This window comes from Teleopsis dalmanni, chromosome 2 (assembly GCF_002237135.1).
Source record: "Teleopsis dalmanni isolate 2A chromosome 2, ASM223713v2, whole genome shotgun sequence".
NCBI classification, from domain to species: Eukaryota; Metazoa; Arthropoda; class Insecta; order Diptera; family Diopsidae; genus Teleopsis; species Teleopsis dalmanni.
The window spans coordinates 72,414,275-72,441,340 of record NC_051847.1 but is presented as its reverse complement, the minus strand read 5'-3'; the positions used below and the strand labels follow the sequence as shown (position 1 = coordinate 72,441,340).

Sequence of the window (27,066 nt, the reverse complement as noted above, 5' to 3'; positions counted from 1 at the left end):
ACAACGTGTAACCATTCAACTATGGAATTGAATTATACAATTATATATGAGCGAATAAGTCTAAACATTTAAATGGCAAACAATATTCAATTATACTAACATCTCAATTACGAAAAATATTTCTAATATTTTTAATGTATGAATATATTAAAAATTTTTTCGTTTTTTATAATCTTAAATTAAATAGTTTATATTTGATTATCAATTCCTAATCTGTGTCAGTATTATCTTGAAATATGTTTAAATATTATATTATTGCTTTTAACAAGGTACTTGGCAAGTGTTCTTATATAAAATATATGTACTTATATATTATTATGTATATTTTCCATACATAATGTCGAAGTTGTAGAAAGTATTAAAGGTATAAGAAAATTATTAAATGTATGTATACATGTGTGGATGCTTTTATGAATATAGAAGCATTAAGTGTTTCCTTTGTTAGAATTAACTAATTGAGAGAGCACTATACTAACATAAATAGGTTAAAATATAAAGAAGAAAAATATATATAGGAATATAAAACATTTACATTTATTTGCATAATATTTATTGAACCAATAAAAATAATTAGCATAATTTTTTTTGTTATATTAAACCAAAGCTTAAATTCACGATTATTTTTTTTTTTTTGTAATTTATTAAACAAGTATTTAGGATTGGAAATTTTGTCGGAATAAATAAAAAAAAAAAACTTTCTTAAGCAGCAGCATAAAAAAGTTTACATTAATAAAAGTATTTTTTTTACATTTATTTAAATAATACCTTTCAAAAATAAATTTTGATATATAGGTTATAGCATAAAATTCACAGAATTTTAAAATTTTCTTTCGAATACACATAACACAACAACAAAATACAACAACATTGTATACACAAAATTCATGCCGATCGCACTAAATTTGGGTAACTTAGGGCTAATTTACAAAGCACACTTAAGTGCCGCTTTGACACCAAAGCGATATTTATTTAAATTATTTAAATAAATATTAAACAAATATTAATATTTAAATATTATTATTTAAATTTTTAGTGTACACTAGTTTAGTGTACACTATTGTTTACATAAGAATTACTTGACTTAAGTGTGTATTGTAAAATGACCCTTAAACATTTAAAAGTATAAGACGAATTTTCTAAGTATGGAATGGAATATATGCAACCCTGTTTCTGCTTTAAAAAAGCACAAAAACCAAAAAAAATTATGAAAGGAAAGAAGAGTAGAAATTTGTTAAAAATTTAAAACATTCGAGGCATTTTAATAATATACATGAATAAAACAAAATAAATTTTAATAAAATATATTTTATTAAAAAAATAAATAAATTTATTTTCACTTTTGTTTTCGTGTGGAAACATAAAAAAAAATGTTCAAGGTATAGTTTTTCTTTTTTTTTTTGAATTTACCAATTTTTATATTGAATCGAATCCATCATTTTCTCTTAATGGCATGCGTCCACAAAGCCAAACATAACTGGTAGATGGTAATTTTTAATTATACAACAACTTAAATGATGAAAAAAAAACACACTTTTTATGAATAAAGAAAAAAAATTGACTTGGTTAATGTAAAAAAAAAACAAAATTAAATTATTTATTAAAAAAATAATAAATAATATAATGTTTTTGCCTAACAAAAAATAATTTTAAATTTTTATTGAATTTGCAAACAAAGAATTATTAACTTTCCTGCCTTTACTCAAATATATGATTATTCTTAAAAGAATAGTTCGAAAAAAATTTACAAACAAAATTTTATACAATTTCCAAAAGGAAAAAACAAATTGTGTGCCATTATTTAAAAAATCTAAAACAAGCAAAGCATAATCTCATCTCTCTAGCAGCGTTTTAAACTTTTGATAGTCTCCAAAATGTGTCTTACATTATAAATTAATATAAGTCACATAGTGTAAACACTCAAGATTTCAAGTTATAAAAAAAATTTCATTTTGAATAGATAAATATTTTCTTGCTTTTTGATTTTAGTAACACACACACATATTTTTAGCTTTGATTTTGCTCTTGGCACAATTAACATATTTTTCTCTTTTAAATAAATAAGAAAAAACAAAAAAAAAACAAACTTAAATATTTTTTCCTTTTGGAAATTTTACAGTACTGAAATTTAAATATATTTTAAAAGCAATTCTTTGTTTCTTCTCTGTATTTTCTTCTTCTCGTAGTTAAGAATATATATTTTGCTTCTGTTCTGCTTTAAATTTTGTTTTTATATTGATTTGTTAAATTTTGATGTTTAATTAATATTTGCATAGTCAAAAGGAAACAGTTTAGTTTGGTTAGTTATCACCACCCTCCTGTGGTTCATCTCCGTCCCCTTGCGTGTCGGACGTCCAGAGTGTAAGGTTATCTCTCAACAATTGCATAATAAGTGTTGAGTCTTTATAGGAGTCCTCATTGAGTGTATCCAGCTCAGCTATCGCATCATCGAAAGCCTATATACAGAATGAGAAACACAATGTTAAAAAAAATATGTTAGTTTTTATATTAATATATATACTATATATATTATATATTTATTTATATATAACATTTAAGCATTTCTTTTTCATATTAAAACAATTAAAACACATTAGCAATTATTGTCGTTTTTATTTAGACTTTTAGTTTTAGTGTATAAAAAATGTATAAAATTAAAATTCAGTATCAAAATAAAAATAAAAGAACACGTTACATCATCATTATCAATCAATCAATCAATATTTGACAGAATAACCAAGCAATTAGAGCTTGAAGCATGGTCATCAACATGTCAAAAAGCATACTTTTTATGGTTAACGTAAAACAATCAAAAATGCAGTTCGATATCGTAAAAAAAGGTGAGATATTTTTGTATGAACGTAAATAATGTTGAAGAACGAACATACAATTTTTTTTTTGTTTTTGTGTTCTGGAACTGGAAATTTATTATAAATTACTACCAGCAAGGACTACTAAAAATGTTAAAATACTAATTGTTATAAATAAAATATATGTTATAATTTTTTAGGTTTCTTATTAGTAACTGCAAAGCTCGCGGCAATAACTAAATATGTTAGTAATACTTTTTAGCATAGATATATATTACCTAAAGATATTTAATTAATTTAATTACTTATGCATACTGAGTAATCTTACATTTGACCCACTATTGTATTAAAAATATTTTATTATTTTTGCTAAGGATGAAGTTTTTATGTAAATATAATTTAGAAATAATCTGAGAATTATAACAAAATAACAATGACAAAAGACATTTTATTTTAGAAATGAATTAAAAAGCATTTTCTATGTAATTGGTTATTAAAAATTTATAAACTTCATTGAAATATCTTTAACTAACGTTTCAAATAATTTAAGCAAAATTAAAATAATAATATTATAATTAAATAATTAATTGGAAATTTAATAATCGATTTTCGATCGAATGCATTTATACACTAAATTTTTTATCGTAAATATACGGTATTTGAATTCGCTTTGATATGTTGGCGGCGAATTACCTTTAAAAGAGCGTGCAATAACAACTAAGCCAACATAGTTAAAAGATAAGACCTAATATTTTTTTGGCTTCATCTCTATTAATCGGAGATAGCCTTACAACAATCCTTTCTTTTTATAAATATTTATTATAACATACATATATAATCTCTTTTAAATTGTTGATAAAATGCAAAACTACTTGTGTTTGCTGAATAAAATGAAATTTAACTTCAACAGTAATTTTGTATAGATTTGGAGATTCAAATGCAGCAAATATTTCAGAACTCATAAACGCTATTGGAATTAAGCTTCTATTAGACAAATTTCAGTTCAAATTACTGGACTATTGTCATTACATTCATTACTAGCTTAATTCAATAGACCAAAAAGCTGTGATTCTAAAAGTAGAATACTTTAACGTACTTCGTACTTCCTAATCTATTTCTAATTCAATTCTAATTCAATTCTAATTCAATATCTTAATACTATTTATTAATTTATTTAATTGAGGTTACAAACTTTACATGGGATAGGAGACATTGTTAATTTGTATATATACATATATCACGTCAAATTTAAAAAATAAAATAGAACTTAAGTTTCCAGGATATGGCGGCATAGCACACAAATGGTTTGTATTATTGTTAGTATATACAGAATTGAAATAGGTATATGCAAGCATATATATATTTATATATATAGTCAACATTTAATATTAGTTTCATATATGTTAAAAAGTATCTGGATTTATATACAGCACAAAAATTTTTGAACACATTATGGAGGTCATAGCAGAGCACAATTTAATAATAAAAAAAAAATTGCAATTATTATTTGATTTATATTAAATAGCGTGTGAGTAATTGATATAACGCTTATTTAACAAACATTTTTAATATCGTATATAAAAAAAAAACTAAACCTGTTTAGCTAAATGACAAGCCCTCGCTGGTGAATTGATAATTTCATAATAGAACACAGAGAAGTTGAGTGCAAGACCTAATCTGATTGGATGTGTTGGCTGCATTTTGGTTTTGGCAATATCGAAAGCTTCCTGATATGCCTTTTTCGAATCCTCAACCACGGCTATAATATTTATTTGATGATTATCCAACAAAATTTTTTCATATGATAGCAATTCATGTTGTAAATTTGATATGATATGTATTGGATGAACCACGTTTAATTGTTAATATCATACAAAAATCATACAAAAAATAAATTAGATTTTAAAATGAGCAAATGTACTTAATATTAATATTAAAAAAAGTAATAAATCTAATCATTTTCTATTTAAAAACAAAAAAAAAATGTATAATAAATCAAGAAATCTTTCAAAGAGTTCTGCTGAATTCACTATATACATCAGATACATATTTTGCACAACCTAACCACCACCAACTAAATCTATTTTCTTTGTAGTTAATGTCTAATAACTAAATTAACTCTAATCAATATTAGCCTGTATCAGCGTTAAAGAAATGTTAATATTTCAAAAACTGATTTAGGTCTGATGTCATTTTTATCTTTTATTCACCTTTCCAAATATCATTGGAAGTTTAAAACGTTGCAGTGGATGATGTCACGTGTTTTTTTTATATTTACTTTTACTACTATTTGTTTTTATACATTAATAATTTTGAATTATTAAGAGTTTTATTTATTTTTAAAGAAATACTTAATTTTTTTTTGCATTAATTATTGATTTTTATATTAACCTGTTTGGCCAACTGACAGGCCTTGTCTGGTGAGTTCAAAATCTCATAATAGAAGACAGAGAAATTAAGTGCAAGACCCAATCTGATTGGATGTGTTGGTTGCATTTTACCCTTGCTAATTTCAAATGCATCCTGGTAAGCTGTTTGAGAGTCGTCTACAACAGCTACAATTTTGTATATTTAAATTAATTATTTGAACAAGGATTGTATAAAAAAAAAATTTATTTAAATTATTATATATATTCTCGAAGTTAGATAACGGAACGGAATTAATTTTATAAAAATTTAAAAAAAAATACTTACTATTGCGTGCGTCTCCTGTGGCCACCTCAGCTAAATACCTGTAATAATCTCCTTTCATTTTCAGGTAGAAAACCTTGCTCTCTGGATTGCTGGCTTTTGGAATAAGGTATTTGTCGAGAAGACCCTAAAATAAAAATAAACAAAAAATAAATTAATAATATATTTAAATATTTAAACAATATATTGTAAATGGAAAAAAAATGTACATATATATAAATAAATATAGTTATTGGTATATAATAATTTATTATTTGTGCCTATTGTTTAAAATTTAATAACAAAAACATGTATACATCACAAATTTGGTAGAATGGTTTTAAACTACTAGTTTCTATTAAATATAATAGTCACTTCCGCAATAACTGACGTTAAATTAAAACCTATATTAAAAATATAAAATATATATAAAATATATATAAAATATTTATAAAATATATATAAAATATTTATAAAATATATATAAGATATATATAAAGTACTAAAAATATAAAATATATATAAAATATTAATTTTCTTTGAATTTCTTAAACTTATTTGCAGTTGTTGTTGTAGTTTGCAAGAATCTATAAAGCAGGGATAGCTCAAGATAATGTTAAAGGGGAGCTGATTATTTAGGAGTAAGAACAGATTGGGGGATAGATGGAATTTAAATTTAAGCCAACCACGATCTTGGTGGAGAAACATAGCCACTATTATGAGGCGAGTCCAAAGATCTATTGGACTAATTTTGTGTGTGCGTTGGAGCAACAAAAAAGATAAGCGACATCATGAAGGTAAAGCTGCAGTTAGAGCACACGTTAAAAATAACTATTTACCACTTGGCGGCTCTCAATTCAATAGGATTGTTCTTGCTAACCAAGGAAGGTTTGTATTGCCTATTGAGAATTTCGTTGCAGTTCCACCTTGGTCTTGAAGATTATTACACATGTATGTTTATAACTGTTTTCTATTTTATCCATACAATGAAAATGACAATGGCAAGTTTTTAAATGTATACTCCCACAAACGGTTCTATTCCGTAGTTTTTATTTATCACACAGTGTATGTTCTTTTAAACGAATTGTTGAACTCGAAATTGAGTTGAATTTATGAGTTACTTAGACATTCATTAAAAAGTTATTAATACAAAGAAATGTATAAATTATAAACAATTTGTTGTAAATAATAATTTAAGTTAGTTTTGTGGTTTTTGTGTTGAATTAGATAAAACTAGACTTTGAAGTACTAAACCTCTTGGTCTCAGCTCCTTCCCGTAACTACTGGAATGAAGTTTTCACATTACCTTTCGAGGTAACGGTGGAAATCTTCTTCATTCAATGCTAAGAAGTGGCTTTAGTAGATCAAATACCTATATAAATTGTGTTACAGGCTCCTCGGGGAGATATGCAGATCTGAGGTCAATTATAATCTAGTGAAGGTGTAAAGAGGGGAATATACCTCGAGTTAAAAAAGAGTATAAATGCTTAAGTGCACTAGCTCAAAACAGCATCAACATAATTAACATAAAATGAAATATTTTTTATTATTCATATTTTTTGTCCTATTAAATGAAAATTTCATTTTTCAAATTTTTTAATTTTTAGCATAAATATTTCAAAAATCTTAAAATTTTACTTTCTGATATTGTGTTGATTTATTAAGAATATTTTTTGTCAAAGTCAAATTAAAATTTGTCATAAACACATCAAAGCGCCCCAAGGCAAATAATAACTGACATACACACATATGGTAGTATGTAAATTTGAATTTCCATTAAACTGTAACACACAAACGCACTGAATACAAAAAGTTATACTTATTTATAAACACTCAGCATGTGAAGCGTTTAAGCAGAATATATGTATCCTGACGAGGACATTTTAATAACATGATTGACAACGCATGTAAGATAAGGCAGTTATTCTGTACTATGATTTATCGCTATTGAAGCATTTATAATTTAATAGCTATATGTTACAAAACATACGTACAGACATATTGTGACATTTTTTTTTTGCTCTACAAACGTTTATATGAATATTAATATTATATTTATATATATACAAACGAGATAATCTATACGGTTTACAAGCACTCCCACGTTTAAACTTTATTCATATGCTCATAGCATGTAGGCCACCAGCAAACATTTATTTTAAGTACAAAAATAAAAAGAAAGTGTGTTCTGCTGTGGTTACACGAAAGGGGCAACATTTTACCAGATGTGACCAATAAGTAACAGTTATGAAAAAAAAAAAGTTTTACACTTTATTGACGATCAAAGGCAAATTAATTCTTCATTAACATTAAAAATATAGGTCGACATAATATAGGCGGATACATCCTCTGATTATGTTTATGAATTTAAATATTTGTATATGTTATTTTTTAATTTTTAGTTATTTAATAACAAAAATATTTACACATATACAAATATATTTAAAAATGTAAAAATTATATTGAAGAAAAAATTAATATACATAAAATACATACTTTGCACCACCTTAACAACCCCCACGGGATAAAATAAAAAAAAAAACATTTAAAAGGAAAGCGAACAAAATTTAATATTCGGAAATGCTACTACTACCCCCCCAGTATTTAAATACCACTTTTTGCCAAAAGCTTTACTAAAAATGGTACACAAAATTGATTTAAAAATATATATTGATTAAATGGTACTGTAAGTATATAGAACATTAATATTTAAAATGTGTCATACATATTGACGTCTAAAAGTTATCAAATGAAGTGATTTTGCGCTGTTGTGACATTACTCAGCTTTTTATATTTAATTCATTGTAATAAACAATAAGAAGTACACATTGTAGTAACACCACCAAATGGCATTTATAATATAAATCCTTTTATAAATATGAAACGTACCGTCGTGCTGTCTGTAAAATTATGTACCTGTAGAGAATAATTTGAAATTTTGACAGCTTAATTTGGGCCCTTCAGATTTAAATAACAGAATATTGAATTATTTTATGTTCTCCTATATAGACAAAATTTATTTATTCAAACGAATTTAACAAGTTAAAACATGACAACTGATTTATAACAATTAATTATAATTATATTCAATTTATTAATATTTTTTTTTTTTTTGGATGAATATTTATAAAAAAATGTTATATGTTAATAGGTAGCTCAGCAACTAAGTAATCTGTGAAATAATAATGATTTAAAATAAGGAACTTATAACACACTTCAAAATTTTCCTCTGTAAAGTAGTAGATGCAAGAAAGTGCTATATAAATGCAAGAAAGTGCTTTATTTACTTTTTTTTTAATCATAATTTTATAATTATAATTTTATTTTTAATTATAATATAAAATGTGTTTAACTGAATACCGAAGAGATTATCACAAAAAAAATATTTAATATATATTTTTATTTTCTTTTTAATACTTACCAACACTTCATAACAAATTTCCCTAAGCTCCTTCTCCACGCGTTCTCTGTACTCGCGGGCGAGCTGTTGTTTTCTGGCGGAGGCTTCGGTTTTTTGTTCAATGGATGAAATTACTCTCCATGATGATCTATAATTTATGTTATATATATAAATATATAATTCAATTATATATATTAAATATAAATATATACCTGCGGGCACCGACAACATTTTTGTAAGCAACTGAAAGCAGATTTCTTTCTTCATTTGATAGTTCTACACCAGTTTCTGTGACTGATTTCATAGCCTGAGCCATGTCATCATACCTATAAAATAATAAAAAAAAAAATAAAAATTAAATTCAACATTTAAAATATTTTAAAAAGTATATATAAATATATTTACCTTTCTGATTGTTCGGCAAGTTTTGCCTTCTGAACTAATTCCTCTTTATCGACTGTTGACATTTTGATGTGTAATTTGTTTTCAGAATATTAAAGAAAAAATGGAGTTGGGTTCCTTTTCAACCGCCGTAAGAGATTATAATGTAAGGAATCTAAAACTGATTACGTCGCTCACAGTATGACTATCTAAAATTAAACAAGAAAAAATTGAGAACATTAATAATTATAAAAATATGTTAATTAAAAATATTTTCTTATTATTATTAATAAAGGTATATTTATTTAACATAAATACACTTCAACTAATAATTATATATCTAAAAGAAAAAATGGTTTATATTTCCCCAGAGTATAAGAATTAATTATCCTCCACAAAAGTTAGCAAACACAATTTATGGTTGAACAACAACACTAAATGAGTACAAAGTGTAATAAGAATAATTAGAAAATATAAATGGAATAAAAGTTAAAGCTCCTTGATGATATTAAGAAATCCTGCTGAGCAGCATAAATCCTTCAACAACAAAAAAAAAAAAAGGTGCGCTAATTAAAATGTTGCTGCAAAATATTTAACCTAATTAGGGCAGTAATTCAGTAAAGCAAATTAATTCATTTGAATTGTACAAATAAGTTTGATACATAATTAACCTGTAATTTCAATTTAAAATTAAATATATTGCATTAAAAAGCTGACTAATTTAATTATCGCTTAAATAATATTAAGCAAAATGAAATAATCAAATTTTTTTTCAATTGCTATTTCATAAAAATTTGATAAGAAATTTTTAAAATGATTTTGAATTTTTAATTTGTATTTGTCATGTTAACTATCGTTGGTATATGGTATAGATGATATTAAAAATATATAAGCAAACTAACAAATTTGTTATCTTTAACAAAAACAATACGTTAAAGCAATTGATAAGCTAATTTTATGGAGAAAAAAAAATAACATACTGGTATTAAATATAAAATACATTTGCTAATCCCACAAAATATGTCAAATTATTTAATTACAACCAAAAAAAAATGTTCATTAATTGAATTTTTAGCTGACCCACTGTCAGCTGTTTCGAGAATTGTCAAGTAACTAGCTTTAGTTGTCTTTGGAATTAATTTTTTGGGTTTGGATTTTTTTTCGAACTTTGCCCTGCCAAATTTTAAGCGCAGTGTCAGCACTTTTATTTCATATTTGATATTTGATTTATTTTTCACATAATTATATTTACATGGATAATTTAACTTTATGATTTCGCCACACAATTAAAGTGATACACGGTATATCTCAAACGAATAGAATTAACTCCAACAGGAATTGAGAGTAAGTAAAATAGGGCAGCTTAATCATTAGGCAGACAGCCCGAGAATTATTAACTATATCATCCTAACCACAACTTTCAACAATAGTTATGAAATAGTAGATATATATATAGTAAATAGTAGAGAGTGGGTCATAATTATGAACTATGAAGTGGTTTATTCTTGGTCACTATAAATTATTCAATTAACTTCAGACTATGTTACTTAGTCATCAATGAGACAACTTGGACGGTAAGGTGTGATAAAATATTGTATAACTATATGTGTTCTTTCACGAAAAGATAGCGCAGCTGTCATCAAATCAATAGCAACTAGTTTGGACGCTGTAATGTTAAGTACTCACAAGAAACGATTAAATATTTATTGTTATTGTCTGCCTCTTTCCAGACTTCTTATGAAAATTGACATAATATAATTCTTGAGTTTATAAAATTTTTGGGGTTTATTATTAAAAGTTCATCTTATTTTACTCAAACGATTCTAATGGTTTTACAAATTTTAAGCGTTCTTTATAACTTTATGCAAAATTAGTTTTATTTTTAAGTAACAAAAAATACTAACACATGGAGTCGTTCAATGAAAAAAATTATTAAAATATTTTAAACAGTAAAATCCAACTGTTGATTTACAGCATAACATTTTACAATGCAGTTTAAAGCATAAAAATGATAAAAACGGAAAAATGTTGTCGCCATTAAATATCTGCTTTGTGTATTCGGAAGCAAAACTTTTCAAACTCTCTCCGTATAAAAATTATGGTTATTTGATATTTTATTTACTGTTCATCAAATCGCATAATTCAAATATTTGTGGTTTTGAAATGGAACGTCGTTTAATTGATCTTTTAAAAAAAAACAACAACATCTCAATTCCTATCTTACTTTATATGAATTAATATGAAAAACAATAAATAGAAAAATGAATAATAAAAAACAAAAGCAGGTTGACAAATTTATATATAGTTATTTGTGTGATGTATGAATGTTTTCATATATACTCCTTTTGATATAGTACATGAACAGATCAACTGAAATTTGTTGAATTACTATATTAGTCAAACGATTTCTCTTTATGTAAATTTTGCATACATATTTTCAATAGAAAATAATTTCAGAGAGTTAAATTTACTACTGCATGAGTATTGTGACGCACTATTAATGTGTGACTATTTTTGAATTGTTTGCTATGTGATGATGTCATACTTTTGGATATTTAATCTATGAACCTAACCTAATCTATGAAACATTTCATACAAATACTGGTCGTGTAATATATCTATATATAAATACTTGATAACACCTTTTCTCGAAATAAGGTTAATAAATATTAACATTAAAATTTTTTAAAATACGAGTCATAAAATGTTGATCTCTTAGTAGTCCATTAAATAGTAATATTAGAGTAATCAACTTGTTGTCATTTTAATAGCACTATTGCAAACATACTTTAATAGCTGATTTTGTATAACAAAACAACTAAGTAATGATAATAAAGATTTTAAGCCCTTAGAGAAATCTGATAACAAAATTATAATATAGTCTTTTATTATATTACCACATTAGTAAAAGTCAAAGGCAACAAAATTAATTAGTAATTAATTAATTTTAATACATTATTGTTGTGACAATGAACTCAGCAAGAAAATTATACACTTGCCGGTGCCCGCAGGTACATATTTATATTTAATATATATTGACCATAGAAAGCGAGAGGTTTTAGAAGGACGACCCCTCTCTTTGTCCATTGAATAATGAAACTCTTTTGTTTAAGACTAGGCTTAGACACCTTTATAAAAATATACATACATATATACTTGACAAATATTCTGTCAATATTGAATGAGAATGATAGACCAAATTAAACTACTGGAAGCTAAATTTTCGCAATGAGGTGAATGTGTTTATAAAACTATATGTGGTAAATTTATATTGAACAAAAAGCAAATATTTTAAACATTTTAATTAAGCCAATATGAAACTCTTAATTTCTGAAACCAGCATTGAAGTCGTAAGTAAATTACTTATAATCTATTTTTCTTGTTTGCGATACATGCAAATTTTTATGAATATTCTACAAGTCCTTTTGCGAGATATCGAACGGCAATTTGTCTTCGCTGCCAACGAGCGGCTCCGAAACGTATACCCGGTGGTTGTTGGGACCAATATTCTATATCGTGTTTTGGTATTTATTTTTTCAAAAATTGACTACATTGCATTTTTGAACAAAACTGACTTAACCAAAAATTGCTTTAGGTTTTTAGAGGCATTTGTACTATATTCTTCGACAAGTCTGCAAACGTTGCCTTAATTTGATAAGGCGTTTCCAGTTTCGAAAAAAATCACCACATACCTCTTGAAATGGATTGTTTTAAAAATTCTATAATGTGGTAATAAATTACTAGATATATATATATATTGTTACTTACTACCGATTAACTTTTCCACTTTTAGTTTAAAAATATAATGAATTTTCTATAGAGACTTCCCTGTCCTTTCTACATACAAAATCAATTATTATTATTAAGTCAACATTTGGATACATATTCTATTATGTACTTCTGATTGACCTTTCTATCAGCGACTGTGAATAACAAATTGAATTTAAGGGAATTATTTTTTAATTTTATCAATTAGACCTTGCTAGAATTATATCCTAACACGGATCTGATTTTAATTATTAGCTCTTAATCCTTAAATAACTCTTACATTGATCTCCTTTTCTTGTTAGACTATATAGTATATTTTTTATTTACAATCCAAATGATTTGCTTAATTTAGCAGGCTAAAATACATTCAATGTTTACTGAAAAATTATAATGGTGTGTCTTTTTTATGAGTTACGTATATTCTACAAAACATATAAAGGAATTTTTTGCAGTTTTTAGAAAGGGCAAAATCATATATTCCTGTTATATCCTGTTAAAGCTTCAAAAAGGACGGACAGACGAGCAAAAGTCCAATAAAAACTCCATTAAATCACTTCAACCATAAAATTCTTTAATTAAAAAGTAAAATCACTACTTTTTTCTTATGAAGTAATTAAATATGTATGCTGTACATACAAAAATACCTTCAATTCAAACAAACTTTGATCAACAATACAAAGTATAAATCCTGTTATATTTTATGACTTATTTAAATACAATGAACGAAGTTCAGAGTAATAAAAAGAAATCCACATTATATCAAAAGATATTACACATCTTAAAGTAGCTACACACATCAGTCACTATATTGCCATTAAATAATGGCTGTCAGAAAAAACCGTTTGAAGCAAAAGAAGAAGAAGAAGTAAATGTTATAAATATGTATCGTACGGTAGTACACTGTTAGTTAGAGAAGTCATTAAACAGCACAAGATACTCTATAAAAAATGAAGACTGTAGATACAATAGTACATTTTATTTACAGAAATAGCAAATAAAAAGTGCTAAGTTCAAAAGGTTATATATAAAAATACAAAACTGACTAAATAGCGTATATGAATTCAAGCGATGTCTAATGGATGGTAAATGTAGAATATAAAAATAACTTTACTTTGACCAATATATAAAGGCAGACAGGCATATAGCAACCAATGCCCTGCAGTAATTTTAAAAACAACTGCAAAATACTTTTAAAATACTTTTAAAAAACAAAGAGTACTTTTTATGCATTTTATAGTAACCAAAATACTAAAGCAATATTTACTGCAAAAACGAAAACTACTACGAAGTAGAAATATATTTCTAAACTCAAAAGTGATGAACTAGTATCACATTTTAAATGAAGAAAGCCTTTTGAGGGCAAGAAATGAACGCATATAAAACTTGGCATACTAAAATAGACGGCCAAGTATAATTACAATACCAGTATAGAGGGCCAACCAGAGCCATGACGTTGTTAGTCAGTAAAGCAGCAGATATATGTACACAATTTATATATAAATTATATAAAACATATGTATGAAGAGAAAACATGAAAGTAAAGTAGTAGTAATGAGATAGAAATGTGACTGCAAACTGAAATGCAGTTTTACTAGAAAAACAAAAACAAAAACAAAAACAAAAAAAAAATTAAATAAATAATAAGAATAAAATAAGAAAACTGAATCGGCAGCATTGCAGCTGTGTGACTCATAGGCGATTGAAAATATCTCCACAAAACACAACTAACATAGCAACTATAAAGCAAAAAACGGCAATGGATGCAGAATTCTTCTCATTAAAATTAAAATGAAAAAAAAATATAATAATAAAAATACTAATAAAAATAAAATATGTGCATAATGAAAAACTTTGTTCTGCTCAGTTATTTGAGAGAATAGACGACTAAATATAAAACTACAGACTAATTACAAAAATATTTTTATGCAGTCTTTATATGATGACTACTCTCAAAGATGAAAATGTGGATAGAATACGTGTGAAGTAGAGCTAGAGCTGTTGTTTCCAAATAATTAAAAATTATATATGTCACTGCTGTTTGTTGTAAGTAGACTCATTTAGCACACACTAAAATAACCATAAATTAACTGAATAATAAATAGCATTTTAAAAGCATTTTTCTAATTTACACCCATTAATTTTAGAAGTTGAAAGTTTAAGAATAAAAGGCAGTTAGTTAATTAGATGGTTATTCAAAATCGTAAGCGTTAAAACAACAAAAAAAAACATTAAAAAAACTGGGAATGTTAACTACTGTTACTGTTTTATATTCGTAGAAAAAAAAACCACAAAGACTATATTTAATTACACTGGAAATTGTCTGAATAAAAGTTTATAAAGTCAACAACTTATTTTTTGTAACAATCACATAAATTTAAAAAAATTTTAAAAAAATGCAAAAAAAGGAAATAAATAAAAATTTAATAAACAAAAAACAAAATAAAATAAATAAACATTTAAAAAAAATTTTAAAATTCAAAAAAAAATTAAACATAATATTAAAAAACTAAAACGTAAAAAGGAAAATAAATTCAAAAAAGAAAATACATTTTTAAAAGAATATAAATTTGATAAAGAAAATAAATTTAATAAAGAAAATAAATTTAAAAAAGAATTAATTTAAAAAATAAAATAAATGTACAAAAATAAAATGCAAAAAATAAAAAAAATATAAATACAGAAAAAAAAAGTTTATTTATGTAAAAATAAAAATTTGTAATTAGAGATATACATGTATTTACTCGTAAGTGAATTGTTTCTGTTATAAAATAAACACAAAAAATACGAATAAAAAATTATGAAAATATTCTGCAAAATATTTTATATTAAAAAAAAAAACGCTTAAATTAAGTCAACTTTTTCATTGACATCAAAAATTAAAAGTTAAGTTCATTGGCTTAAAAAATATTTTTATTCGAAACGATTAATTTGCTTATAAAGCAATAATTTATATTTTTATTAAAATGAAATAACTTTTAAAAACAAGTAACTGCGCTTGCAATTAAATTCAAAACAATTGCATTTAAATTGTAAAAAAAAAATAAAAATACTTTTAAATAACTAATGTTTTAAAACAATTAAAACCTTCGACACTTAAATTCGGGTTCAGAAGTGATAAAAGTTACTGCTAACATGCTATTAAAAATATACATCTGAAACTAATCTTTCCAGATTAGTATGAGCTATTTAACTCATACATATTATATATAGTTTTATATCCTATGTTGCATCTCTGAACAAGAAAAGTAGACACAAAAACGTCTTTCAGATATCAAGACTATCATAACAACTGCATAGTTATCAAATAAATCACCACATGTTGGCGCGGCTTTAAATTATATCAGTTATTCTCTAGGTATTCACATTTATATGAATATATCTAATATATATATTCATATCTGTAAATATCTGTTTATATAGGATGGTTGATAAAGTACAAAGTAGTCACAAAACAAGACCTTTTGCACCAAGATTTGTCACCTATACACTAATCTAAAACTGGACAACTAAATAACTAAATAAGTAGCAGCACAGAAACTGTTAATATTGTCTTCATTGTAACCTATTATTGCCTAATAGTAACGTACACAAAAAGATTTATATTTTTAACTGACGATTTTTAACTAGTTCTGTAAAGAGGAATAAAACAAACCATGAAGCTTTTATGTTGCACAGGACTATGCCAAGGACTGTGGCTATAGTTACTGAAACACGCTTTCTGGAAGACCCTAAAGAAAGATCAAAAAGTGATATCAAAAGCTATCACTATAAGAAATAAACGTATGCCAAAAAAAATTCTTTACACATGAGACTTTTTTCAAAGACCCCAAAGAACTATGAAAAAGTGTTACCAAAAGTTTTACAAAATTCAGAAATAGACGTATACCAAAAATTTTTTTTAATAAAAATAAATAACTAATTATTTTGAATAATAATTAGATATATAAATATAATATAATCATAATTATTTATAAATTATAAATAAAAATAAATATTTATATTTTTCATCAATTTAAAGGGGATATCATAACAACGTGCATGGTCTTCAAAAAATTATTTATAAATAAATGAAACGTTCTTTAATTAATTAGAGATATACATAATGTATTAAAAATGCAAAATAATTGAGGTGTGTTTACTATGAAATTTTACATAAACTGACAAAGAACTAAAGTAAACTCACAAATGCATTTAAAGTAATTAATCTCACGGTTAAGTCTAATATATTAGTAATGATACTAATATTATTATCTAGATATTTTTCCCATGCAAAGTCAACTTACTGACATAAAAACTATAAGATATATAATACATTCATCGGTAATTATATATTTTTTTTATATTATAAAATATATAGTAATTGAAATAAAATACTTTAAAATACTTTTACCTTTGACAAAACTTAAACCGATGAGTTCAGTCAATAAATTTAATTATATTTTAAAAATCCGACAAAATTTATAAATTTTATCATACGAACTATTTGTGTCAAATAAAACATTACAATCATTTATATATTAATGAATCATTTGTTCGCAAAACAGAATAATTTTCTCATAGCGAACGTTAGAAATGTATAAAGTTGATAAGAACAAAATCTAAATCTATCCAAATTTACGCAAATTTATTTAATCTGACACCTCAGAACAAACACCCAAAACTTCAAACAAACGTTAAAGGATAAACAAAATTAAATATAATATTAATATCGTACTTAGAAGTTAAAAAGTTCAAATTCCAAAAGGTTTAAATATTTACTTCTCAAGTTTTCTTTTTTTTTTTTTTTCATCGTGTACACACACATTTATATTGAAATCGATTCTTCATCCTTCCAAATAAAATATTCTTTAAAATAAAAACTTCTGTGTGTGATAAGTCCTGCGATGAGAACTTTGTACCATATCAAATTAATGGATTTATTTCCAAGAGGAAATTGAAATAATATTAAAAAATTCTTTGTTATTGAATGATATTAAAATGTAATGGATAGAGAATAGAGTAATTCGGAGAGCTTAACATGTTTAAAAAATGTTTAATTATTGTTAATGGATTAAAGCCACAAGTTTTGTGGTTTTGAGAATAACCCTTACTATTATTGTAGTTCAGGACATTCAAAAAGGTCACTAAACCATAATAAATTACATACTTAAAAATAACCGAAAATGATTTTATAATATATATTGTTGCTGAGTCATATTCTCTTTTACTACTGATATTGACTATATTATTTTAACAGCATATTTAATATATATATGTATGCAAGTACATATATGAATGTAAGTAAATATCCAGATTATCTTCAGTAGTATATATATTATTTTTGATTTAATTCTTGGAAGGATTTGATACCAATTTAACTTTCGACAAATTTAATTTATTTTAATTCATTTTTAATGTTTCATTTAATTACTTTAGAAAATGGTTCAGAAAATTGAACTTTACTATATATATTAAACTTAACTCTAAGAATACTAAAGTGTAAAATTAAATGAAATACTTAAAAGGACTTTATAATTACAAAAAAAAAAAAAATAATAATAATAATTAATATTTTTATGCGACTGACCTTCACCGTAATAATCAATCCAAGTCTACAGTTGGAAAGTTCAGTACACTATGATGACTACATAAATTAAATACACATGACAGAAAATCTTGTGATAATCATTTAAATTGCTTCTTGACTTTGTATTATAAAATTATCTTCACATATTTTTTTAGTATATCTTATTGTGGCTGATATGTATAATATGGGGAAAAAATAAATGTATACTTGACATTCAATTTTACAGATATGCGTTCATTTTATTCCTCGGTATAATATATACAAAAGAATATAAAAAATATAAAATTCTAAAAATTTCAACTGAAAATAGCAAATAATTAAAAAGAAAATCCAAGTTATATTGACAATAAACGCAAAAAGTCTCTGACGCGTGTTAAAAATGTGATAAAATGTGAAAATCCTAAGAGTGAAAATGAAAGTTCAACAAATTTTGGGGGAAAATTTGTTTGTCGCTATAATAAAAAAAAAATTGCAATAAATTGGCAAATGAAAAGCTTTTCAGATATAATTAAATTAAATGCAAAGGTGAATGTAGAGAAGGAAAAGCTTTTGATTTTCATAATAGAATAAAATTCTGTCGTCAAGGGAATTGGCAACATAAAAAGAAAAAATAAATTATTTCCAAATTACATTGTATCTTTTGTTATATACGTACTACTTGGTTTTCAATTTACACATTATAACAAAATTATTTTTGTGATACTACGACTTTCTGATTAAAAAATTAAAAATAAAAAAATTAAACAAAATAAAACAAAAGATACATAAATTTTAATTATTATATAAAAGTAAGTAACACAATTGAAAACTTCTCGTTTCACTGAGATACAAAGAAGGATCTTTGCCAAAATTAATTACAAGTTAAGTAAGAAAACCGAAATACATCATTTAATAAACGAGTACATTGTAAGGTAAAATAATACGAACGCATTTCATAATGGGCGTGAGGGTTTACTTGAGATAAAAGTACATACAACAAGTAACAAAATGAACGTAATTTAATTTAGTGTAGGAAGACATGAACTTTGCTATACATAAATGTAAAATACAATAAAAAAATTATCATAAAAAAATTTAAAAGGCAAATAAACAAAAGAAAATAATAACATATGCAAAATATAAATAAAATAAAAATAATAAAATTTAATAAAAATAATATTAAAAAATATGAATAAAAAAACATATAAAAAAAACATAAATAAAAAAAAAACATAAACAAAAAAAAAACATAAACAAAAAAAAAACATATAAATAAAAAAAACATATAAACAAAAAACAACATATAAATAAAAAAACAACATATAAATAAAAAAACAACATATAAATAAAAAAAAACATATAAAGAAAAAAACACATATACATAAAAAAAACATATAAACAAAAAACAACATAAATAAAATAAAAATAATTTTAATAAAGAAAAATAATTTTAATAAAGAAAAATAATTTGAATAAAGAAAAATAATTTTAATAAAGAAAAATAATTTTAATAAAATGAAATTTTATTATTTCATATTTTTTTTTATTTTATAACATTTTATTTTTGTAACATATTTTTATTTTATACCATTTTTTTTATTTGATAACATTTTTTTATTTCATATTTTTTTATTTTATAACATTTTTTATTTTATAACATTTTTTATCGTATAACATTTTTTTATTTTATGACATTTTTTTATTGTATAACATTTTTTTATTTTATAACTTTCTTTTTATAATATATTTTTATAACATTTTTTATTTTACAAACTTTTTTTATTTTATAACCTTTTTTTATTATATTTTTATTTTATATATTTTTTTTTATTTTATATTATATTTTTATTATTTTATAATATATTTTTTTAATTTTATATTATATTTTCTTTAATATGTTTTTGTTTAATTTAATTATAATTTTGTTTATAATTTATATAAATTTTTATTCTGATTTTTTATTTATACAAATAGTTATATATATAATTAATATATACTTATCAGGTAATCAAAAATGCAATCAGTACTTAGTTTATGCATATGCATTAAAATAAGTAATATGAATAAATTCATATAGTATCATCGTTTTTGTTGCAAATTTATATTCAAATATACACATTACGCAGCACATAAAAATAAACTAAAATAAGAAAATAAGAAAATAATAAAAGTTCCATTCGGTTTAAAAGTATCTGTAGAAAACCTATATTGACATTTTCAATAAATAAAAATACGATAATTTGCAAATTGTATATGTGTAAAAGAAAAAATTGCATTTGTATTTTTTTATATGTTATTTTGTGGCTTATTTTTGTTTTTATAAAGGTTATAAGGTTAGAAATATCAATTTAATAATTTACTAGATGCAATTTATTTTATTTTTATTTTATTAGTTAAATTCCTTATGCATTCAAACGATTTTTTCCCTTATCTCATTAAAAAAAACTAATTATGAAAATATTTTATTTCTATATTAATAATACCATAATACCATAATACTTAAAGTAGCTTATACTCGCTCGTACACATATTATATACGGAATCTATTGTATCAAAAAGCGTAGGTTTAAGCATATTTAAGTTCGCCTACATAGACTTGTAGTCATACAAACAATTATATATGACATAAAGAATACAGAATAACCAAAAAATAAATAGCCAACTAATTTTTCTGCAAAATTTTGCTTTTTTATAATACTGTACTTCTGTACTTATTATGTTATAGATACAGTTCCGTTGCATATTCAAATTATGTAGGCGGTTTTTACATACAAATGCAAATGCAGTTTGATTGATATATGAAAATGTTGCGAGTAGTTTATAAATTTAAATATATTTTTTTAAGGAATAACAAACCTGGAAATGCAATAGTTAAGTTGTAAAATACTTTATATATAATATATATATACGACTCAGATTTTTACTTCTGGATATAAAAAATTATTATTTTATTCTAAAGTCTATTATTGATATTAAATTAATTTAAATTTTAAATTCAGTTATATAAATAAATATATCTATTTCATATATATTATAAACCAATTTATAAGATATTAAAAAAACTATTATATATAACAACAGAACTTACAAAACAGTTAAAACAATAACGAAAATAAAAAAAATAAAGCAACAGTTAATAATCGTTGTGGTGTTTGATAAAACTTAAGTGTGTATCTACTAAATCGCTTTTACTCAATAATGACTAAATAAAAAATAATTAAAAAAATAATAGTTTATTATCATAATGACACTTTTACTCAATAAGAGTAAGGTGTTTGATAAAATGTGGCTTCTTACTATCCAAAGCAGTTTTAATCAATAATGACTGTGATCATTTGGCAGATCCACTGTAATTACTATATGTTCCATTAAAACAGAAATAATATTTATAGAAGTATATCTTGAATATAGATTGCGCTTATTTTAGAGTGTGTAATGCGATGTTAGCTTTAGTTAATATTAAATAAAACAGTAAATAATAACATTAAAACAATAATTAAACTCAAAAAAAAAATTAATATAATTACGATAACGCTGTAATTTAAAAAATTATAAAATATAAGTGTAATTTAGTATAAATATTTATATTTAAAACTGAGTCACTGAAGTGCTAATGGAAATAAGTTGTTAAAAATAATATATTAAAAAGAAAACATATGAATATTAATAAAGAATTATAAATAAAATTATATTTTATTATATATTTTTAATGTTAATCTGAAGCTGTGGTTTGAAGAGCAGTTCATATCTTAAAAATATTCTACTTAACTGGCACAATTAAAATTAAAACTTATGATAATTAAAGAAACTGACTCACTATTTTTAAGCTGTTTTATCCCTACATTAATGGAAAAAAGTAATTAAGAAAATAACACAATGAGAGTTCAAGTAAAACAATTTTAAAATTTGTAACTCTATTATAATAATGCTGATTTCAAAGAAAATTTTTAATTAATTATATACACATATATATATATATACAAGTTTTTTCTTTTTTCTGTACTCTAATATAATAATTTTTTCTTAATTTAATAATAATAACCTGTGTATTTTGAGTTCAAATAAAAAAATTTATCCGTTAGAATATTCTTTCCTTTCCAATTTTATGTATTTGAATAACATTCCACATAAATATTTTATTTAAATTTAATTTTATTACATTACATTTTCACAGCGTGCAAAGATCTGAAAATAATCACTAAAGAGTATTTGCAAAAATAGAAATCTATTAGCGGTTTATTAAAAAAAAAATTACATCAATTATGGAATACGTAGAAGTGTTCTAAAAACGCACAATTTATTTAATCAAATTATAAATAAATTTATTTTGGATTGAGAAAAATGTAATTTTAATAAAAAAAAGAAGTGATTTTCAAAGGCCAGACCAACAACCACACACGCACGTACGCATTTGTAGAGTTACGACTTATAACAATTATTGGCAACGTTTACTACTAAACCGACTGGGACAAGACTAAAATATCAACTAAAGCCAATAACGTGAGCAGTAGAAGAAATACTCCACTTCTAGTTCGACTGCGTCAATGTGAAATGGAATAGAATGGCAAAGCATGGCATGGTATGGTATGGCATAGTTTGGTATGAAATAAAATGAAAGTTGCGCCACAGCCAGAACAGATACAGCGCAAATCAGTTCAACTTGAGCATACCAAAAAAAAAATAAAAACAAAAAAATTTATAAAAAAAAAAAAAAAATAGGGATGATGTGAGGAGTCTCAACGCTGGCTATGCAAAATTGGCGGTAACACATACTGCAGATTTGCAGATACAGATACAGACGAAGCAAGTAAAGTAAGCAGCAATTTGGAGACCAAGTCAGAGACCAGGTCGGTGAAAAGGCAGGCGACAGGCAAGCACCAGTCTGGTAAAAAGTGTTGTAAATCTGAAAACAACTACAAATTTAGCGACTGTAAATACACACAATGAAGTGGTATACGAGAAGAAAAGATGAGAATATACTACGTGACAATAAAGTTGTACAGACTTCAAGCAGCAACACATGAACATAGATTCACACTTATATTTCCAGAAATTGACAGCATGATATATACTAATTTATGTGAGATTCTAGTATAAATGTAATTGGGTAGATAGCTAGCTAGCTAATATAATGACTTCTTAGAGAAAATACTTTAATGTGAATTGCACACTAAAGGTGTTATTCATTATATATGTATATATACACGTCAAACACTTCACTTATGTCTCTAATGATGTCTGGCAGTAGAGTAGTATAGTAAGTAGTTCGTGCCCCAACATATACTTGTAAGCAATGTTATAAAAAGAAAGCATTGCATACTGTGTATTTACTGTATTCAGAATTTATGAAAGGAGAGCACTTTTAAAAGTTATTCTTAGAACTGTAACAAACTGAAAATTGTCTAGAAGAAAATAAGCTAACTTACTTGACTAACCATTAATAATTATTGCACAAAGAAATACTTTTTATTTTATACCAAGTTAAGATTTATTAAAAATACACACTTACTTGCTATAGTTTCAAGCCAATGTGAATTTATCAAGCCCTTCATTCAGTATTATTTAAAAGTAATATATTTAAATTCAAAAACCTTTAAAATTATTTAAAAGATTTTACAGAAATTGAAAATGACTTTTAATTCAAACTGAGTTCTGTTTTTACTAGATAAAATTAAATATAAAACAAGAAATTTATTCTTCAGTGAACTTGGTTTTTATTGAAATTCATATTTGATATTCTATACAATACAACAGCAATTACAGATAGCTCAAAACCTGGCTTTAAGAAAACTGTTTAAGATTCCATGGTATATTAGATCAACAGACATACATAGAGATCTTAGGATTGACTCAGTGAACAAATATATCAGAGACAGAGCTCTAAAATTATTCACTAAAGTTGATACGCTAATTAACCCCGCCCTAACAATCCTCAAGTCCACTTCTGGACTCTCAGGAAGATATGCTGATTTAAGGTCCGTCATCAACTAAAAGACAAATAAATGATATGATTTTTTTTTTAGCCTAGTTAAAGCCTAGCGTAATAACACTAACTCAAGAAGAAGAAGAATCAAGAAGCAATAAAAATATTAATAATGGATATTTTATCTTTTAAATTAAGTTATTATAAATTCGCATTGGAAACAACATCAACGTTTTTACTCCTTATCTACTTTCAGTAAACATATATCTTATAAATAATATCATATTTACGGGAGTGGGAAGATAGTGAAAAAATATTATCCATTTTTAAGTAAGATTGGCCAAGATATAAATATTAAGTAAGATTATTTAAAGTCTAGTTCATGAACCTCAATTAATCTTGTTTGGGCAATTTTCTAATAAAAATTTTCTTACTAATTATAAGGGTGTTTGAGCTAGCTATTGAGTCCTAGTTACGGCTTATTTTCAGGATCTCATTAATCTTCAGATTAACTTTTAGGTTCTTGTAGATAGTTGTACTTTTTATATACCAGAGAGTTCTGCAGATATTTCTTAATGTTTTTGTCTGCAATCTTTGGATTTTTTCTAGAACTTAGTTAAAAGAAGTGTCCCATAGTTATAACGCGTAGATCCACAAATACCGTTTTATCTTTGTGTTATAATCATTTAATTAATTATTTATTACTTACTTATTATTTATTTATTAATTTATTTATTTATTAATTTATTTATTTAGTATTTATTTGGAATAAAGCAGAGTTTGGAACAACTTTTATGTTATTGTCCTCCATTTTGCTCCACAATTCAAAAAGATGAAGATAAAACATTTCTTAGATTTACAAAAAATCGTGATAACCTACACAATGTCTACTATAAATATAAAACATTTGTTGGGGATGAAAAGTGAATTAGTGATAAATACACATAGACGTCTTACTTCAACTGGTACCGCTAGGGACCAGCAACCAGTCAATGTGTGGCTTACGAACAGCCAGGTTAATCTAAAATAACCTGGCAAATATATTGTGTTGTAATTATGAGATATTGATTGTATTAAAAATTAATATTGCAAAACTAATTAATTATAATCAATTATTTAAAAAAAAAATAATATATTAAAATATATGTATATTAAAAAACTGAATATAGTCACTGATACACATTTATCAGTATATGTTAGTAAAAATATAAATAATTATAGTTTCTCCACAACACGTTTTTCTTTTTATTTTAATATGTATTTTTATAGCAAAATTTCAGTGTCTTCAAATTGGAGTCGCTCTTATTAACAAATTATAATTAAAAATATTTTATGTTTAAAATTATCACTGGCCAATACTCAATTTTATTCGTAAAAGTAGCAAATATTAACAGATTTACAAAATTAATTGAATTTTCAAAAAATTAATGGATTGTTGTTGCTCGCCGATACTTTCAATTTTTTTTTTTTTTGAATGCAAAATAACAGTTCGTTCCACAGAATACTATCTGAAATCGCTACTGTGCTCCACTGCTGTTTAATTTTGGGTTCAATGAGTCGATACAATTTTTTCCATACCATGGCGTATATGGGTGGGAAGCATTATGTGAAAGCAATGTGCTTAATATTGTAGGTAAATATATTTTGTATCTCTATAAATGTTCAATGTATTTTGTCTGAACATGAAAGGGTATTTAAATGAACAATTTTGTGTATTAAGGGTTTGAAGGGAAAAGACTTAATTAAAAGTTGCACTAGCGTACATAAATAAAACGATATCAGTATCAGTATAGCAAAGTAGAGAAGCAAAACAGCAAGCCAATGAAGTGAAACAATCGGTTACTTAATAGAATAGAAGAGCTGCTAACAAAAGGTGGTAATGTAATAGAAGCAACAACCTTTAATAGGTGCGGTAAAAATAACTTGGTTTCTAGTGTTTTTATAATTAAAACACTTATTGAATTAAAAACTAATATATAAAGGCTTACTTAAATTAATTTATATCGCTTATTTAGTTTTCACTTGAATAAAATTATTTCTGCTCTACAAACACACTTCGACAAGGTCTTAACTATTGGAAAACATTATTTTAAACATTTATTTTAAATCTTTTTTTTCGTTGTTTCTGTTTTTTGTATTTTTATAGAACTAGATAATATGAATTGGTATTTGTTCTATGAGAAAAACTTTTAATTTTTATGTTTAGTTATTTTAGAAAGTATTTAATAATTTTCAGACCATGTAATCTTAACAGACATTTTTTTAATAAATCGTACTTTAATTATTTGCTCACCGGCGACTCTGTAACCTCTTTAGAAAAGCATCCCCAGATGGCAGATAAATGAAACCCTCCCGTAGATGGTTGATAAGAGGAGAATTGAAACAAAACACCTACCAAGGAATGCATAGACGTCAATCAACAAACCAAAAATCTAGTAACTTCTTTACAAAAAAAGGTTAGGTTTATCTTCCGGAGCCATTCGTCATTGACGATGAAGTACTGAGCAAAACAGCTATCGGAACTTCATATAGAAAGCGATTCAAATAGGCTACTCTAAAAGTGAAGAAGCTA

At 24.6% G+C, this 27,066-nt stretch overlaps 1 protein-coding gene across 4 annotated transcripts in view; it reads right to left on the bottom strand.

Annotated features, from left to right (window-relative positions):
• Positions 1-1,388: 1,388 nt before the first annotated feature.
• Positions 1,389-27,066, bottom strand: part of LOC119684775 (14-3-3 protein zeta) — a 47,681-nt gene continuing 22,003 nt past the window's right edge. For 2 of the 4 annotated variants that reach the window (XM_038098889.1, XM_038098890.1), the window contains exons 2-7: positions 9,283-9,467; positions 9,090-9,203; positions 8,899-9,025; positions 5,502-5,625; positions 5,199-5,362; positions 1,389-2,453 (exon numbers count right to left, since the gene is read on the bottom strand). In XM_038098889.1, coding sequence (XP_037954817.1) covers positions 2,298-2,453; positions 5,199-5,362; positions 5,502-5,625; positions 8,899-9,025; positions 9,090-9,203; positions 9,283-9,344 — 747 coding nt within the window. In that variant the 5' untranslated portion in view covers positions 9,345-9,467 and the 3' untranslated portion in view covers positions 1,389-2,297. Of the gene's footprint in view, positions 2,454-4,402; positions 4,567-5,198; positions 5,363-5,501; positions 5,626-8,898; positions 9,026-9,089; positions 9,204-9,282; positions 9,468-22,613; positions 22,770-27,066 lie in introns of those variants that run through there. The other 2 variants (XM_038098891.1, XM_038098892.1) reach the window with 2 other exon arrangements.